This window comes from Lithobates pipiens, unplaced genomic scaffold (genome assembly GCF_037356315.1).
Source record: "Lithobates pipiens isolate NorthernLeopardFrog02 unplaced genomic scaffold, aLitPip1_a1.2 Scaffold_23, whole genome shotgun sequence".
NCBI classification, from domain to species: domain Eukaryota; kingdom Metazoa; phylum Chordata; class Amphibia; order Anura; family Ranidae; genus Lithobates; species Lithobates pipiens.
This window is the reverse complement of record NW_027507785.1, coordinates 316937022-316957088: the sequence shown is the minus strand read 5'-3', so window position 1 is coordinate 316957088 and position 20067 is coordinate 316937022. Positions and strand designations below refer to the sequence as shown.

The window sequence follows — 20067 nt, the reverse complement described above, 5'->3', positions numbered from 1 at the left end:
GCCAATAAAAAAAGGAATAGTAGTGGTAAAAAAAAAAAAGTCCCTTGTGGATTCAATTAACTTTTTTGGGGGTTAATTCTCCTTTAAGGGGGTGTGGCAGGGGGCATGTCCTATACCTACATACATTTTCTAGGTGTCCCTCATTCCCATCTCAAAACGTTGGGAGGCATGCTATTGTTATAACCAGTTAATTCCGAAGGGGTGCACATACTTTTTCTTGCATTGTAGGACCGCCCGCTCTCATGCCGATATCCATCCATTAAATCCTTTTCATATTTGCATAACTCATCCCAGAGTCTGCCCACTGCTTGCATCAGGTCATAGCACATAGTTACATCCAAGCTCAACCAACACAAGGACTGAGGGGGCTTTTGAGAGAAGTGCGGAGGTGTCTTCAGGAAGCTTTGTACAGAAATCCGCCGGTCCCTCCCACCAGCCTTGTTCCGCCTGCATTGCATTGAGAAGCACGGAGACCCAGGGCTGGTTTCAAGGATTTTTGACACCCTAGGCAAAACCTCATTTTGCCGCCCCCCCATTGGCTCCACCCCTGACTCCACCCCCTTTGCCCTGCCCATGTGACAGAAGGAGCCGCTATATAGGAAGCGCTGGCTCTGCTTCCAGTGCTGCGCCTCTAATTACACTACCAGTCGGACAGAGCAGCCTGCCTGAGACTGAATTAGTTACGTGATGCAGCCTGCAGAGCATGCAGGAGCAGATGGAAACCAGTGGCCAGCCGCCCCTAGGCAGCAGTGTGCGCCCTAGGCGGCTGCCTAGTTTGCCTAATAGTAGCACCGGTGTTCTGGCAGATAGTGTCCTACCATCATATAGTGTCCGCCCCGTACTGCGCATGCGCAGTACGGAGCAGAAGAGGCTTCGGAAAATCTCCGAAGATGAACGGCGCCTGCGCCATGAGTGGAGGTGGTAGCCTCACCATCCAAGCGGACATAGGGTTGTGAAAATTAGAGGGCCCCTCACAGGTGAGCTTAGCTCGCCACGCTTCGGGCTCGGCCTCGCTGCGCTCGGCTCTTTTATATTCCTACTCTATGTCCACTTGGATGGTGGGGATAGAACCTGGACTCAGTGCGCAGGCGCCGTTCATCCTCGGCTATTTTCGGAATCCGTCTGTGCTGTGTACTGCGCATTGCGCAGTACACAGCGGACACTATCCGATGGGGGACCATATATGATAGGACACCAGCCCTTAGAGAGGAAGAATCTCTTCAGTAGGGACATCGGCCTTCGTGTTTTTTTTTTCACTTTAATGCATCCTATGCACTAAGGTGAAAAAACCTCTGTCACTGACCGACCCCCCAACCCCCCCTGTTTTACTCACCTGAGCCCCCCAATTCCCACGCCAGAGATGTGCTCACCCTCTCTGCCTGTTGTCTCGGCTCTTGATTGGATAGATTGATAGCAGCACAGCCATTGGCTCCCACTGCTGTCAATCAAATCCAATGACGAGGGCACCGGGGGAGGGGGGGCGGAGCCGAGTCCGGCATTCTGTATCAATGGATGCAAACGCTGGACTTGGGAGCGCGCCCGCATGGGGACCCCCATGGAGAACGCTTCTCCTAAATGGTTTCCCGATGTGGGGAGGAGCCCCGAGCACCCGTGCAAAACAAACTGCACAATGGATGTAAGTATTACTTTTTTTTTCTTCTTTTTCCCTTGGGAGGGTGCATGTGATCAGCACAGGAACAATCCACACTGTCCAGACGGAGGGTCAGGGGTCCTGCATCCTCATAGGACAGTCAGTGCAGGATAAAAACTCCTCCTAGAAGCCTTAAAGGGTTACTAAACCCTCTTTTTTTTTGGGAGGGTTTAGTAACTCTTTAAGGCTTGTAGGAGGAGTTTTCATTCTGCACTGACTGTCCTATGAGGATGCAGGACCCCTGACGCTCTGTCTGGACAGTGCTGATTGGTCCTGTGCTGATCACATGCACCCTCCCAAGGGGGGGAAAAAATAACTCTCTAGAAATACACACCAAGCTGAGCATGTGCAGCTTGTCCCCTAGCTCTGTACTATCAAGAAACATATTGGGGACTGTGGAAGAAAGGGAGAATCAGAGAAGACAGGATCAAATGGGCTTTTTACACAATGCAGAATATTAACCCCTTAGGTTCCATAGTGAGTATAACAAGCATGCTTTACTGCATATACAGACTAATTTTACTGTTGTGGGTTTAGTAACACTTTCATTTTGGATGCAATTATTTCAGATAAACACCTGAAACCTTTAGCTATGTATGAATGTATTTACTTTTTATTATTATTTTTTCTAATACAGTATTAAAAAAAAAAAAAACGAAATGGACTAAATACTCCTGCGGCTAATTCAGTTCATACTGCAACCGGCTGGCTGAATTTCATGTGTCCTCAGCTCAGACATTCACGGGGGTCAGGGGTGTGTGACCCGGGGGAGATTGTGAAACGCATTGGTAAAGTCTGCAAACTACCGCTGATCTATGAAAAGCCAGACCTGCCTTACATAAGCAGCTAATGGACTTCCTCTGATGATGAAATTTCTTTAAAAGGACCTGCGGCATTCAAAGACAACTGCACGTCACCATTAATTTGATCCTCGCCAAACACATTATATGGCCAAGAAGAATGTGGACAGCCCTCCACATGACTGAGCTCTGGGGGGCTTCTAGGGAAGGGCACTGTTAAAACTGAAGCTTAATCTCATGTACTAGCTATGTGATCCGGCACAGGAGAGCCCCTCTGCCATAGTCCTCTGACGTGCAGCAATCGGCAAGTGCTTAAGTAAGACTTTTTCATTACATACCTTATTTTAGGCCCAGTGATGTCAGTACTGGGTCTCTGTGCTTCTCTATGCAATGAAGGCCAAGCTGGTTGGAGAGGCTGGCAGGGTGCTGTACATAGCTTGCTGAATACATCACAGCACCTCCCTGCCTCAGTATGCCTCAAAAGAGTCTTCAGCCCTAACACAAGTAGTGGTCCGGTTTGGGGGGGTTGGTTTGAGTGTGGGGTCAGTCTGGAGGAGTGGGTATTCCTATGCTGGTAGCAATATTTTATTATTTCGATTAGGGGGAGGAATAGTACGCCTGTGTCATTGGTATCAGTGGAAGGAATAGTGCCCTATGGTTGGTATCATTGATATCAGTGGTAAGAATAGTGCCCCATCATTGGTGTCAGTGAAAAGAATAGTGCCCCATTGTTGGTGTCAGTGGTAAAAATAGTGCCCCATGGTTAGTGTCAGTGGGAGGAATAGTGCCCCATCATTGGTGTCAGTGGAAGGAATAGTGCCCCATGGTTGGTGTCAGTGGAAGGAATGGTGCCCCATCATTGGTGTCAGTGGAAGGAATAGTGCCCCACCATTGGTGTCAGTGGGAGGAATAGTGCCCCACCATTGGTGTCAGTGGGAGGAATAGTGCCCCACCATTGGTGTCAGTGGGAGGAATAGTGCCCCACCATTGGTGTCAGTGGGAGGAATAGTGCCCCATCATTGGTGTCAGTGGAAGTAATAGTGCCCTATCATTGGTGTCAGTGGGAGGAATAGTGCCCCATCATTGGTGTCAGTGGGAGGAATAGTGCCCCATCATTGGTGTCAGTGGAAGGAATAGTGCCCCATCATTGGTGTCAGTGGAAGGAATAGTGCCCCATCATTGGTGTCAGTGGAAGGAATAGTGCCCCATCATTGGTGTCAGTGGAAGGAATAGTGCCCCATCATTGGTGTCAGTGGAAGGAATAGTGCCCCATCATTGGTGTCAGTGGGAGGAATAGTGCCCCATCATTGGTGTCAGTGGAAGGAATAGTGCCCCATCATTGGTATAAGTGGGAAGAACAGCACTCCAAGAGCTGGATAAGCAGAGACAAGCAAATGGCCACATCTGGCCCATGGGCTGCAGTTAGGAGACCACATGGCTAGAGGATGCCGAACGTCCTCCAGGAAATGAGGTGGGATCTGTCTGACTTGCTGCAGCATATAAGGGACAATGTGAGCAGCTTTCAGTGTGCAGTGAAATCAGACCAAGCTGTTTCAGTAGAGAATAGGAACCTGTACTACCGTACATATTATACAATTGTGAGCTTCTAACCTTAAGATAACTTTTGCATAAGTGTCTTTTTTTTTCTTTTTTTTTTCCGCCTGTGTACAAAGCCCACTCAATCATGGACATGGATTGATGAGTTTGGTGTGTAGGAACTCGAGTGTCCTGCACTGAGCCCTGACCTCAACCCTACGGATCACCTTTGGGATGAGTTGGAACACTGACTTTGAGCCAGACCTTCTCATCCAATATCAGTAGCTGACCTCACAAATGCTGACTAGGCACAACCTCCCCCGGACACACTGCATAATCTTGTGGAAAGGCTTCCTAGAAGAGTGGAGGCTGGTATAGATGCAAAGGGGGAATAACTCCATATTAAGATTTTGGAATGGGATCTTTCTCAGGCTCATATAGGTTTGATAGGCAGGTCCCCAGAAACGTTTAGTCATATAGCGCATTGCCTTGCATGCAGGATGTCTTATTTCCTGATCGAGTAATATCTAAAATAACATATCTACTGAAATTGTGGGTACGATGTCCAAAGAACATCACAACCTTGTGCAAAAACAAAAGTGGCAGGTTCTCCCTAAAGTGGACCTCCAGCCAAAACACGTGTGCAGAATTGCCCCCAAAGCGGGAGGGAGGGAGGGGGGGGGGACACTGATGGCAAATGGAACCTACAAGGATTTAAACCTTCTCCATCTTACTTATAAAAAATGAAAATAAAATGATAAAATAAATTTATGTAATAAAGAAAATGGAAGAAACCGTTTTGGACAGACTTCCACGCTGTTGTAATGCAGCAGATGACAAACGAAAAACTTCTGTAGATCCATAAAACTGTTCACACACCTTTCAATCTGTGTGCACAATCTCTATTTAGGTCCTCCCTTTATCTCCAGCTTCTATAGAAAGAGGTATTCAAAACCTAAATCCCTCCTTGGTGTCCATAGGAAGACTTCATTCATATAGGACAGGAGCCTCCAAACTTTATAAACAAAGGGCCAGATTATTGTCTTTCAGATTTGGGGGGGCGACTATGGCCATTAAACAATGCCTCAGGCGTGGTGGTCAGTAGGAGAAAAACAATTACATAGGGTCTGCAGTCAGTAGGAGGAGGAGGAATAGTGCCCCATAAATTATATTGGTAGGAGAAATGGTGTCCCCATTGGTGCCAGAGTCTGACCGGAAGGGTGCTCCTGGTGAGGACGGGTGCTGCATGTGAGTCGGGTCTCTGGCCTTCTGGCCTAGATTGGGGTAGCTCTAGCTCTGGTCTTTCAAGAGTGAACCCCGGGTCCTCCTCTGTATACAGGGGAGGAACGGTTAGTATCTCTGAACGTAATTAGGTGGGAGTGATTGGAGCGGGGCTGAGCTTGTGGATGGGCAGGCTCTCCCCGGGCTTCCTGAACTCCCTGACCGGAGTGGGGGCTGCTGTGGCCTGGGCTGCTGGTCAGGGCAGTCTTGAAAGCCTATGGAGTATGTGCCCCTGGAGTGGCAGTCCAGGGGTGCCTAAAAATCACTGTGAGGGTCACTTTGATTTTTGGCACCCCGGTCACTGTGCCAATTGTGCCTCTTGGGCCGGTCCTTTTGGCTGGGACTGGAGGAATTTTTTATTCCTGGCCCGGAGGGCCTGGTCATTGTTTTCCACAATGGCCACCTTTTCACTCCCCTCTTCACTAACCCTTCCCCACTTTATTTAATTTGTTATTTTGTGTTTGTCACTGCACGTGTGATGAGTAGGGTCGCATGTCCTCGGGCCTGTCCTGAAAGTCTGGGGAGGGGGTGGACATGGTCTTCTGGCTTGGTTCGCCCTCTCTCTTCTGGGGTCTCCCTGCGAGGGAGCCTCACCTAGTACTTGGGTGGGTCGGCAGACCTTCCAAAGAAAGGGGTCCGTCTGGTTTCGGCCAGATGGACCAAGTTTTAAGTACCCTTGTCCCTGTCAGGAGCCTAACGCCGGGTTTCAGTGGGAGGAATGATGCCGCTTCATTGGTGTCAGTGGAAGGATTAGTGCCCCATTGTTGGTGTCAGTGGAAGGAATAGCACTCCATCATTGGTGTCAGTGGAAGGATTAGTGCCCCTTTGTTGGTGTCAGTGGAAGGAATAGCACTCCATCATTGGTGTCAGTGGAAGGATTAGTGCCCCATTGTTGGTGTCAGTGGAAGGAATAGCACTCCATCATTGGTGTCAGTGGAAGGATTAGTGGCCCATTGTTGGTGTCAGTGGAAGGAATAGCACTCCATCATTGGTGTCAGTGGAAGGATTAGTGGCTCATTGTTGGTGTCAGTGGAAGGAATAGCACTCCATCATTGGTATCAGTGGAAGGATTCGTGCCCCATTGTTGGTGTCAGTGGAAGGAATAGCACTCTATCATTGGTGTCAGTGGGAAAAATGATAGTGCCTCGTATCAGTGGTCTGAATGGTGACCCAAGGGCCAGATAAAAGCAAGCAAAGCGTTTTCTGTCAGAGATTAGCCCCTGGTACCATTTAAAGCCTTCCCTTCAGTCTTGCACAGTAGTACAGGCTCCTCTCCTGGACTGACATAGCTTACTCTAATTTCAACGCACACTGTGAGCTTCTTACCCTGTACATCAGAACCTGCGAGTCAGATACAGCTCACTGCATTTCCTGGGTAGAGGATATCCAGCATCACCTAGTTCTCCCCCTTCCCCAGCCTGACTGTCCCTGGTCCACCCCTTTCATTCATTGGATTTCAGTCCTTTTCAGTCTTCTACCCACCAACAATCAGTCCCTCCCCTCACGCCAGGGTACTCGGTGTAATCCTAGACTGACTTGTCATTTCAGCCCCAAGTGCAATCGTTTTCAAAAATTTGTAGAATTCAGCTCAGTAAAGTCTCTAAAATTCGCCCCTTTTTAACAAATGAAACCTCCAAGCTCCTCATTCACTCCCTTGTTATCTCTCACCTTGACTATTGCAACTCCCTTCTCATTGGCCTGCCTCCCATAGGCCCCTCCCCTCTTCAGTCTATCATGAATGCTGCTGCCAGACTTATCCACTTTACCAACCGCTCAGTGTCTGCCGACCCTCTCCTCCAATCCCTACACTGGCTCCCAATCACCCAGCAAATTAAATTCAAAATACTAACCACAACATACAAAGCAATTCACAACTCTGCCCCGAGCTACATCACCGATCTCGTCTCAAAATATCACCCAAATCGTCCTCTCCGCTCTTCTGAAGACCTCCTACTCTCAAGTTCTCTCGTCTCCTCCTCCCATGCTCATCTCCAGGATTTCTCCAGAGCCTCTCCCATCCTCTGGAACTCGCTACCTTCACCTGTCCTCCTATCCCCTACTCTTGCTACCTTCAGGCGATCCCTGAAAACTCATCTCTTCAGTAAAGCCTATCGCGTCTCCAACTAATCTTCTACCACTTCCATCAGCTCAATCCCCCACAGTTACAACCTTTTGTACCACCTGCCCCACCCTATTAGATTGTAAGCTCTTCTGAGCAGGGCCCTCTTAATCCTCTTGTATTTTATTGTATTGTACCTGTATTGTCTCCTTTTTATATTGTAAAGCGCTGCGTAAACTGTTGGCGCTACATAAATCCTGTATAGGGCTGCAACTAACGATTATTTTCATAATCGATTAGTTGGCTGATTATTGTTTCGATTAATTGGTTAATAACCTTTAAAAAAAAAAAAGTGGGTGAAATTGACGTTCATTTTTAACCACAGTGACGGGAAAATTTGGAAATGGAAAACTTCTTAGTCAAAGGAATTTTCAGACAGTGTATGTGGTTTTCGTTCAGAAATTACATTCATTTTAAAAACAGAATGTTAAAAAAAAGTGAAAATTTCAAAAAAATTCTTTCAGCAAATATGCAAGGATTTTTAATCTGAATATTCTCATCTGAAAATTGATCCGTGAGGCCAGCATAAGGCTCGGTACACACCTACGCAGTTTGCTTTTGATCTGTTTCTGCAGTGCTTTTTGCTGTAAGTTTTGATTTTTGCACATGTGATTTTACTGCAATTTGCATTTTTGCTTTTTTTTTTGGGCAGATTAAAAAAAACACAAATTGCTGCAAAAACGCATTACATGCTTTTCTGCAGCTTCTCCATTGAAGTATATTGAGCCAATAAAGCACCATTTTTGCGTTAAAAAAGTCCCCGACCCTTTCAGATGTGAACGTGTCCCATAGGAAACCATGTAAATGAACTGTAGCATTTAACTTTGCATTTCTGCAAAAAGCACCAATAAACAAATAGATGTGAACCAGGTCTAAGACGTTAAGTAACATAATGGGGTTAAAAAAAAATAAAATTAGCCCTTTGTAGTAGAAAAAAAAGCAGATAATCACAACTGTAAGGGGTTCATGTTTTTTTTTTACTGTAGAACGATGAAAGTAATATTTACAGTAGCGATTATTTGCTCTTTTTGTACTATAAAGGGCTCATTTTAGGTTTTTTTTAACCCCAATATGTTACTGGCGATTAATCGATTATGAAAATAGTGATCGATTAATTTCATAATCGATTAGTTGTCGATTAATCGATTCGTTGTTTCAGCCCTAATCCTGTATAATAATAATATTAATCTCATCAAAATTCACGTTCCTGGTGGTGAAATACCTAAAACACTTCATATAAAGTCCTAGCCATAGAATCCAACATTACCTTGCTGGCAATGATTGACCTGACTTCATCGTCGGGCGATGTAGGAGTCCCCGATATGTCAGGATTGCTGTTGCTAAGGCTCCTTGAGCGATTTAAATTAAGGCTTGCTGGCCTGTTTGCTGACCGTGCCATTGTGGCATAGTGCATGGAAGCCCCCAGACCTCCCGGTCCTGAAAGAACAGTAGGAACATTAGAAATAGAGCACGGAGTAAACTGTACATGGTTAAAAAAAAAAAAAATAAATAAAAAAAAAAGCATAGCAAGGTTATACCATGAAAATAGAAAATGAATGTGGCCTCTTATGGAGTAATATGAAAGTAAAAATAAATAGGGGCTTGTACCATCATCCAAAATCAATAATATGGAAATTGGGAGCCTGATCCTCAACCAGGCTACCATGAAAAAGGGGGGCAGTTGGACCTATCGCGGTACAATAAAAATAATATAACAAATAAATATATAAAAATTACAAAGGATTTTATTGATGCCAATAAACAATTCATCGTTTACAGACAAAACATCATAGCTATACACAATATGTCACCAGTAGGTGTTCACAATGATGCAGTTGATCACAGATATAGTGTTCCTCGACTAGTTTTGCAGACATAAGCCGCTTCATCAGGAGGTTATCTGTGATAAAATCAAGAAGGTAAAGTAATGATCGGCACATAGGAACATAAAAAGTTAACATCCAGCATCATATTTTAAAAAATCTTTAAAAGTAAAAAGGGGGAGAGAGCAAGGCTGCTTACCCCTGCTTCAGCGGACATCAAGCGTAAACCACTCTCACCTAAAAAGATAACACAGATAACCTCCTGATGAAGCGGCTTATGTCTGCGAAACTAGTCGAGGAACACTATATCTGTGATCAACTGCTTCATTGTTAACACTTACTGGTGACATATTGTGTATAGCTATGATGTTTTATCTGTAAACGATGAATTCTTTATTGGCATCAATAACATCCTTTGTAATTTTTATATATTAATTTGTTATATTATTTTTATTGTACCGCGATAGTCCAACTGCCCCCCTTTTTCATGGTAGCCTGGTTGGGGAATCAGGCTCCGAATTTCCATACCATGAAAATGAAAAATGAGAGAGTATAAAAAAAGCCATATCAATGAACTTCTCCAACTTGCTCCACGTTGGTATGTTAAAGTAGATCTTCCAGCTCGGGGACAAGGTCTGCTTATTGAAGTTGCCCCCCCTTCCTAAAACCTAAGCTTCAGGCATATTTCTCTTTTACGGGAATAAACCCTTTAAACTGTATCATACCAAGGACTGAATGCATCTCTTTGACCATAATACGGTATGAAGTGTCTTGAAGGTCACGACTAAAAATCCTTTAAAGAAAAAGTATTTTTTTCTACCTTGGAAAGCTGGTGGAAATGTGGGATTTAAAAAAAAAAAACAGAACCTGAGACTGAAAACATTCTACCTGTAATCTGAAAAATGTATAACAGAAACATATATAACTGAACCCTCATGGAATTACCTGGAGATGGAGAATTGGGGTCGGTGTTGGGAAGTCTGAACACGTAGTGAATATAAGATGCCAGGAGGTTATTCCGACCGTGCTGGTCCTGGTTTCCCTCCAGATTCTTGTGCAGTCTATTTGTGATGGAAGCCATTGACTCAAATGAGGCTTGTCCTAAGTTAACTAACAAGAGAAATATTTTATAGTTCTATCTGCAGCAAAAATGACAGCGGAAAGTGGGTGTCACGAGAGAGAGTCACTGTCCATTAAACGCGGACGTCTTAATCCCCCCACTGCGCACACATATACTCATAAATTGGACACATTGTTCTTACCCAGTCATTAATCTTTATCTAGTCACCGTATCACAACCACTCTTGTTTTGCAAGCTTAAGTTGTAACTTACCGAGCTGCCCTGCGATAATGGGAGGCCTTACGACCAAAAGGATCAATTTATCGAGCAGGAGGTGGAGGAACCGCACGACAGGCTCCAACTGCGCCGAGCTGAGGGCCAGGATGCTGTTTTTTAGTTCGCTTTCCAAGTTGTTCTCCACAATTCTCATGTCGCCGATTCGAACGGGGAACATATGCTCGTCCAAGGCGTGAACCAGCGCAAAGAACTTGTCTAGATAGGAATCCTAAAAACAAAAAGAGGTTATGTGAAAATTTTAATTGTTTACAAATGTGACCGATATCTCTCTGAAGACCATCTTCACTTTGTTGGAGCATTGCAGCCTCCATCAGAAGCCTCAGAATTTTGACACATTAGGTCAGATGATGGTGTCCTCCTGCTGTACGATATGGTTTCATCCTCTGGTCCCTACATCATCACAAGACCTAGCAGTGATGCAGGGGACAGTAGATGGAACCACAGCAAGATGTAGGACACATGGGCAGCCAACACTCCTTGGAACGGTTCATAAGATTATTTGGGGCAGGGATATGCAATTAGCGAACCTTCAGTTGTTGCAGAACTACAAGTCCCATGAGGCATAGCAAGGCTCTGACAGTCACAAGCATGACACCCAGAGGCAGAGGTATGATGGGACTTGTAGTTTTGCAACAGCTGGAGGTCTGCTAATTGCATATCCCTGATTTGAGGGACAGGGTCTATTTGCCAACACAGGAATTTTCAGGTCTCCTTGCCTAAAACATCTATTATATAGTACCAGTGCTGGACATACAAGGACCACAAGGTTTGCTTAAACTGATAGTAAGCAGAGAAGTGTTAAAGTAGAACTACAGGCAAAACTTTTTTCCCCATTTGGATAGAGTAAATAGGTCCGCCAAAAAAAAATTTTTTTTTTAAAGTCAGAAGCTACAAATACTGCAGCTGCTGACTTTTAAAATAAGGACACTTACCTGTCCAGGGCGCCCGCGATGTCAGCACCCGAAGCCAAATCGTCCCTCGGCTGCTGCCGCCACCATTTTCGGTAAGAGAATCAGGAAGTGAAGTCTTGCGATTTCACTACCTGGTTCCCTACTGCACATGCGCAAGTCGCGCTGGGTAATCCAAAAGACCCGTGGGTCTCCAAGCAGACAGCGGGGGGGGGGGGGATAGTGGCATAACTCCCACGGGTGTTTATGCCAGCAAGAGGGTGCAAATACCTGTATTATACAGGTATCTGCACCCCTTGAAAGGTGCCAAATGCGACACCGGAGAGGGGGGGGGGGGGCGTTCAGAAAAGTGGAAGTTCCATTTTTGTGTGGAACTCCGCTTTAGGGACCGGGCCTATTTTTCAGATTCGGTGTTTACAAGTTAAAAAAAAAATTTTGTTAGAAAATTACTTAGAACCCCCAAACATTATATATCTTTTCTTCTTATTTAAGACCTCGGATCTCATATTTACACAAAAATGCAAAAAAATAAAAAAATTCTCCTTTAAGAGCACTGGGCGGAAGTGAAGTTTGACGTCACTTCCGCCAGTCAATGCTATGGAGCCGAGTGGGGGACATTGTCCCCTTACTCGGGTCCACACCTAACAGGAGGAAGGATGCGATGCTCCTGCTGCTACTAACAGGTCCGGTAAGAGGCAGAAGGCGGCGGGAGGGCCTTCTCCCGCCAACGATAAAAGTGATCTTGAGCCAAATCCACCGCAGAGACCACTTTTATCTTAAAGCGGACAGCCCGCTGAAGAAGCGGATACCAAGGTTATGGCAGCCATCTGCTGCCATAATAACGTTACACCTCTTCAAAGTGGGCAGTCCGTAAGTGGTTAAAGGAGAATTATACAAAAAAACCCACAAGTGCTTTTTTTATTTTATTTTTACCATTACCATTCTTTTAAAATTTACAAATGCAGCAATTTAGAAATTGGATGAAAGGATTAGCACTGGTTGGGGGCGAAGTTGATGTATGCTCTCTACGGTGTGAGTCTATGTCTGGCCAGCCAGTTTCATAAGAGCAATTTAAGTTAGATTATAAATATCAAAAACTGTTTTATAGCTCTCAATAAATCTTTATTGAACATCAAATGTGTATTTTTGTGCATTAATATAGCGTAGACGTGTGTGTGTATATATATATATATATATATATATATATATATATGCGTTGTATACTGATTTGTATTACAACTAAGCTTTTTGTGAGCTTCTTTGTGCATGTAATCAATCAGCATACTATATCCCACCCCTATTGTGTTTAGAAATAAGAGTACATGGAGGAGGGGTAGGAGGGAGGGAAGAAGGGAGGGAGGAAGGGAGCAAGGGAGCGAGGGAGGGAGGAAGGGAGGAAGGAAGGAAGGGAGGTAGGAAGGGAGAGAGGGAGGAAGGAAGGAAGGGAGAGAGGAAGGAAGGGAGGAAGGAAGGGAGGGAGGAAGGAAGGGAGGGAGGAAGGAAGGGAGGGAGGGAGGAAGGAAGGGAGGGAGGGAGGGAGGGAGGGAGGAAGGGAGGGAGGGAGGGAGGGAGGGAGGAAGGGAGGAAGGGAGGAAGGAAGAGAGGAAGGAAGAAAGGAAGGAAGAAAGGAAGGAAGAAAGGAAGGGAGGGAGGGAGGGAGGAAGGGAGGGAGGAAGGGAGGGAGGAAGGGAGGGAGGGAGGGAGGGAGGAAGGAAGGGAGGAAGGAAGGAAGGGTGGGAGGGAGAACTGCCATTTACCACTGTGTATACTCCCACAAGTGTGACTCTATGGTCATGTAGGCTGCACAGATAACAAAAAGGAGGAAATTAAGAGCTTAGAAAAGAACTGAAACAGAGCATGTTCCATTAAAAAAACACCAGCTGGTCTACACCTACAGTGGGGACCCGGAGAAGATGGGAGGGACAGCTGAGCAAGATCAACCAGGTATATTTTACGCTACACAAAACAAATTCTTTAGTGGCTTTGTGAGTATGAGCACTCTATTATATAGTTTGTAATGAGAGATTTTCATAGTCTGGGTTTAATGACACTTTGGGGTGGATTTACTAAAGGCAGATAGACGGTGCACTGTGCAAAGTCCAGTTGCACTCTGCAAGTGTAGTTGCTTCAGAGCTCAGTAAATGATGGGAAGCTCTGCTGACTTGCATCATCCAAACATGTGCAATACAAAATGCTGTCTTTAGAGCTTCCTTGCCCGTGACTGGGTATTCTTTGCAAAGTAATAGTTTACCTCATTTTCTAAGCTCTAGAGCAACTGCACTTCGCAAAGTGCAGTCTATTAGTCTTTAGTAAAATCAACCCCTTTAAGCAAATAGATTCTGTATCTGTTGAGGATGCCCTTCACATCCAATACCTGGGCTGTACATTGGCCATTTATTTCTATCAAGTTGAAATTAAAGAGTATGCATTGCTCCTAACAGGAAAAAAAAAATCTAATTAGGAGAAACAAACTCTGACTCCACATCAAAAAAGTGAAGTATTATAAAAAGGAAAGAGCTTTGGGTGTTAATAATTAGACTCAAGAAACCATAAACGTCCAAACCAACTTAACATATTAAAAATATACATTTTATAAGCTAACTAACTATTATAACATTATCAATTTCTTTGATCATTTTCTAGAGGTTAGTTGGCTAATAAAATGTATATATTTAGTATATTAAGTTGGTTCTTGAGTTTTCATCCAAAATATTGGACAAACACCCAAAGCTCTTTCTTTTTTTTATAGTACTTCCAAGTATTTATTTCTGTTCTAATAATCAATGAAAGTAATGGGAAACCCCAAATTATTGATTAATCCTGGGGTTGAGGGGGTGTAGCGATGGGCCCAAAAATGAAATGATTGTTATGGTGTGGCTTCTTTCTTTTGCTCCATTGATCCCTAATGGAGTTCCTAGGAGAGTTAACTTCTATGGAGAGAAAAGAAGGGCGTGGCGAGCCATAGTGATTGACATCCAAAGTGTTTTGGGGGACATATACGAATTCCCCTCCATCAGGGATCAGGGTTATAGTGTGGATTGGAAGCTCTCTGTTTGGTGGAGCTCCAATGGGGTTCAAAGAAGAATTAAGAGTACAAAAAGAAAGAATGGGAGCTCCAAGCCATTGGGACTGAAAACCAAGGCATCTCGGGGATTATGACCAAATCCCCTTATATTAGGGCTCAGTGTTATTGTGCACAAGCATTCTGGATTGGTTTATCTTGGATTTTAGCTCCTTGTAAATGGTAATATGAATCTCACTCAGTAGAGTTCTCCGCCAGACAACTCTATAGAGCGAACTTCAAACTGCTATTTACAAGGAGCTAAAATCCCAACTTAACCAACTGTCCAGGCTGCTCTAGTACTCTACACCTAAGACAAGATAAAGGGGTAAACGAATTGTATGTCAACTTTTGTTAGACCCTTTCATTGTCAAAAATATAACTTCTTATCTGGACCAATCCCCTATGACTTGGTTCTACCATCCGTTCTCTATACAAAATGTAATGGTTGTCACTGAAACAGCAGATAGGCAAATATTCCAAAGGGGATACCAGTCCTGGAGAAAACGGTTTAAGCAGCAACTCTTGATGAGATTTCCTATCGCCATACAACCATACAAGGTTGGTGCCTCCCATGTTCCATAATACATGTCCCCCTCAATAGATTGCTGTGACAACTGCCTTGTATGAAGTGATGTAAGGGTAGAGGAACATATGAGTCAAGTGTTTGTCAAAGCAGGGTTTTCACACTAAGCAGGGGCCTATCCCATCCTACAGGGCTCTGCCTATACCCCACAACACTACAGATTTATAGGCAACTGTGCTCCTAGGGAAAAAATAAGCGGATAAGGACAAACAAGATATTTTATTAAGTATTACGGATTACATAAAGAAGATAAAATATTAGATGACATCAAGTTAAAAAGTAGACAGGCATCTACCACTGTGCACATATCAGAACTTTTAAAACATCAAATAAAAGTTCTTTGGCATCAGGTGATGTTACAGCAACCAAAATGTAGGCCCTGCAGCCAAGACGATATGTACTGTACATAATCGGGTCATCACGTGACAAACTAGAGCAAAGGACCAGCAAGCATGTTCAGATCTTTAAATAAACAAGAGAGTGTTTGTTCGAGCAGATCCTCACGTTTAAAGTGAAGCCACTGTATAACCTTTCAATACTTTGTTAATATCTCTCATGTGTGTATATATATATATATATATATATATATATATATATATATATATACACACACACACACACACACACACACACACACACACTATATTACCAAAAGTATTGGGACAAATGCCTTTACACGCACGTGGCATTTAGTGGCATTTAGTGGCATCCCAGTCTTAGTCCGTAGGGTTCAATATTGAGTTGGCCCTCTCTTTGCAGCTATAACAGCTTTGACTCTTCTGGGAAGGCTAAAGAAATGATGCTCTAGGCGGGTGACTGACTCTGACATGTTGTGAGCTGAAACCCCAGGGTGCTGCACAGCTCATCTGAGAGATTCAGTAACATGCAAAAATCCGGAATATTGCTGCACTCCTTGGTATCTCTATTGAAGCATTAAAATCACATCACAGGTATGACAGGGACATAAAAGGTAACGCGTTTCGTGCTAAAGTCAGCACTTACTCAAACCTCTTCTGGGAAGGCTGTCCAAAAAGTTTAGGAGTGTGTATGAGAATGTTTGACCATTCTTCCACTTGTGCACGGTGGTCGCTTATCTCTCCCGCTGGCACCCTCCTCACTTTCCTTCCTTCCCTCACCTTTTCTTCACCAAATGGTTCTCTTTCCCTTCCCTCCACCCCTTCCTTCCCACTGTCACTATCCTCACCTTGTCACTCTTTCCTCCCCCTCCCTTTTCCACCCCCCCATCTTCCCTTCCCTCCCTTCCCCTCTACTCTTTTTCCCTTCCTTCTCCCCTCCTGACTGTTTCAAATGCTTCCTTCACCCCATCTTTTCCTCCCGCTCCCTTTTCCCCTTCGGCCCCCCCCCTCAACCCCCCGCCCCCTTTTCCCCTTCCTCCCTACTTGACCTCACAGTGGTGTTGGCCGGGTTTCCGCACCATTTTATTACACATCCCCTCGCAGTCATTTTATCATTTTTAACTCTTTCCATCAACCTTTTTTACCAGAGATGGTCACTTGCAATCCCCCTTGTCTGCCTTGGGGGGAATTTTTGTTGAGCCCTGTCGCCGATTTCGTCCAGAGGGGCGAGCGTCTCTCTATTTCAACTTCAATTGTAAAATGTTATTAAAATGTCTTTATGCTTTGTTTAAATGTATTATTTGTTCCTTAGACTTCTCTTCCTGAAGAAGCGGTTTACACAGTGAAACCGGTAGAGGACTAATTTATACTCCACCTCAACATTAGCTCTACGGGGGAACCCACCAGTAGTCAGTGACTTGGGGGGTATAATTTTTTAATGTGTCTGTATGGCTTTTTTCTGAATTGTATTAAAGTTTTATTTTTTATTACAACCATTGGGTCATTGTATCAGTACTGTGATAGTCCATTAACCATATTAGGTGTTCTTGTGTACGGGTCAGCATCAGCAACTGCCCCCACATTCCCACCTTCCCAATTCCCTATTCTTCCAGAAGTGCATTTGTGAGGGCTCGCTGTCTCCCCTCTAATTCATCCCAAAGGTGTTCTATCGGGTTGAGATCAGGACTCTGTACAGGCCAGTCAAGTTCCTCCATCCCAAAGTCGCTCATCCATGTCTTTTATGGACTTTGCTTGAAGGTTCTAGTTACATCTCTTAAGATATATATATATATATATATATATATATATATATATATATATATATATATATATATATATATATATTCATTATATTTCATCTGTGTATTTATCTCTTTGTCTGGAGTTCATTTTTATTTTTTTTTTAGTTTTCATTAGCCCCCTAATGCCTGACCCCAACAATAACCTGATCTAATGTATATCTTAGATTTATATGCAATATTTGTTTTCTTCCCCTGCACCAGAAGGTACCAAAGTTGCACCAAAATTTTACAAAACAGAGAAAATTCTCTCAAAGCAGATTTGTTTAGGTTATACGATCTATGTTATAAATAAAGATAAAACTTTTTTTTTTTTTTTTAGTTTTTTTTTTAGTTTTGGATTGAGTGGATGGGGCTAGAACCATTGTCAGGTTTTTCTTGCTATCTGCATCCCCATTAGGGAAACTCACCCTTCTTTGTTTTTTCCTTTATACCATTGTCACAGAGTGAAAGTAGAAGAAAAATACCAAATTTTGGGTTGTCACCAGAACAGTAAACAGTAAACAGAGGGGAAATCTTCCAAAGGGGACACTAGCTCTAGTGACACCCCAGGAATCCCTTTTAATTTCCCGTTTTGGCTATGGGACAGGAAGTGAAGGGGTATCGCCACAATGGGACACAGATAGCAAATGAAAATTGAGAGGGGTTATATTACCCTTCCTTACTCTATCCAAATATCCAAAATGGAAAAGAAAAGTTTTGACGATAGTATGACTTTACCACGGGGGGGGGGGGGGGGGGGGGGCGTCGTAGTTGGAGTAAGCGACACCCAGTGTGACCAGTGCACCCACAGAGTTCAAACGGAAAACAATTAAATGAGAACTCTAGGAGTCCTAGAAATCAGTGTTGTGGTATCAAGCAAAACAGAGAAGGTTCCGTCTACATTCCATTATGCATCTGTGTTCATAGAAACGTACCTGAGTGTGAACTGAAGACACGGAGACCACTTCAACATTGAAGACACCTTTGTGGTTATCGACCCACTTCATCCCAGGCAGAGGGACCTGAGGACAGGCAGTAGATTAATATTAGACATTAAAGACAATTGTAGCTCACGAGGAACAGAACTGTACTGCTTTCCTACAAACACACACTTTTCCAACAAACACTTCAAGCTGGCAGTGCTGAATTATGATTGGCTGATAAATAACCTTTAAATCTCAGTTAACTTATCCAAATATCTTTTTTGAACTACCAAACTGATAACTGAGAGAATTAGGAGACAGGAGGTGTTCTGTAATCCTAACATATTTCTCGTTCTAGGGCGACATTGCTTCTACTCCATAGACCAGGGTTTCTCAACCAGGATTCCATGGAACCCTTGGGTTCCTCAAGAGGTTTCTAGGGGCTCCTTGAGCATTGAGCGATTCCGGACTCTCAGATCTCAGCAGATGTGAGCACAAGTGTGACGGCTGCCACTGGCGCTTACACCAAACCTCAGAAACATTGGAGTGGTGCCAAGGTGGCTGGGAGAAGGGACACGGTCTGTAAACACACAGCCATCCTCTTCCTCTCTACTGGGATTCAGCGAGTGCCACGCCCAGTCGCTGGCTTCTCCTTGACTCATCTTTACATATGTCATTGTGGCCCTGACCCAGAATCTTCCAATGCCAGTCTTGTCAAATTTCAATCTAATTATTTTTTTTCTTCATATCTCATATTTGTGGAACCAGTAGATCAGGGTTTCTCAACCAAGGTTCCATGGAACCCATGGGTTCCTCCAGAGGTTTCTAGGGGTTCCTTGAGCATTGAGCGATTTCTGACTCTCAGATCTCAGCAGATGGGAGCACGAGTGTGACGGCTGCCACTGGCGCTTACACCAAACCTCAGAAACATTGGAGCGGTGCCAAGGTGGCTGGAAGAAGGGACACGGTCTGTAAACACACAGCCATCCTCTTCTTCTCTACTGGGATTCAGCGAGTGCAACGCCCAGTCGCTGGCTTCTCGTTAGACAGTCATTGGCTTCTTCTTGACTCATCTTTACATATATTATTGTGGCCCTGACCCAGGATCTTCCAATGCCAATCTTGTCAAATTTCAATCTAATTTCTTTTTTCTACGTATCTCATATTTATGGAACCAGTAGATCAGGGTTCCATGGAACCCATGGGTTCCTCCAGAGGTTTCTAGGGCTTCCTTGAGCAGTGAGCGATTTCTGACTCTCAGATAAGGTCCCTCTGACACCATTGATCTTTTTAGCTATCTATAATCTGTAAAGTGCTAATTCATCCCAATGTCCACAAGTGTAACGAGCATTCTTCCGACTGACCATCACACTAGTGTATAGTGAATTTTAGATATAAGATTTTTTTTTAGCAGGGGTTTCCTGAGCTCAGAAAGTTATTTCAAGGGTTCCTCTGTCTTGAAAAGGTTGAGAACGGGTGCCATAGACACTGTATGGTAACACTTTTTGTTTACAAGGTTTTTTTTTTATCGTTTTTTTTTTTTTACTTTTTTATTTCAAAAACAATAGAAAAAAACATTTTCCATGGTAGCGCAATCAACTCTAGTAAAAATAACAAAACATTTATCTCCGAACCAAAGAGTTGTAACCAATTTGCTCACAACATATCTTGTGGGTCAAAATAATTTTCTCACCCCAGTCATGTATTTAGAAAACCCCGACTCCCCATTCCATGTCCCTCAAATACATAGGTATGCAAGGAAATTCCCAAGGAATAAATATTGACCTTCACCCCTCTCCCACGGGGAAAAAAGGAAAATAAATAAATAAATAACCCACAACTGCACCCTATAATAATAAATTTCCTCCTCACTCCCCCTCCCGTC

The 20067-nt window shown here is 43.9% G+C and overlaps 1 protein-coding gene across 7 annotated transcripts in view; it reads right to left on the bottom strand.

The window, feature by feature from the left end:
- DOCK7 (dedicator of cytokinesis 7) overlaps positions 1-20067 on the bottom strand; it is a 307570-nt gene that overhangs the window by 109980 nt on the left and 177523 nt on the right. For all 7 annotated transcript variants that reach the window (XM_077450575.1, XM_077450569.1, XM_077450571.1 and 4 more), the window contains exons 19-22: positions 18195-18281; positions 10544-10775; positions 10156-10320; positions 8655-8824 (exon numbers count right to left, since the gene is read on the bottom strand). In XM_077450575.1, coding sequence (XP_077306701.1) covers positions 8655-8824; positions 10156-10320; positions 10544-10775; positions 18195-18281 — 654 coding nt within the window. The remainder of the gene's footprint in view (positions 1-8654; positions 8825-10155; positions 10321-10543; positions 10776-18194; positions 18282-20067) is intronic.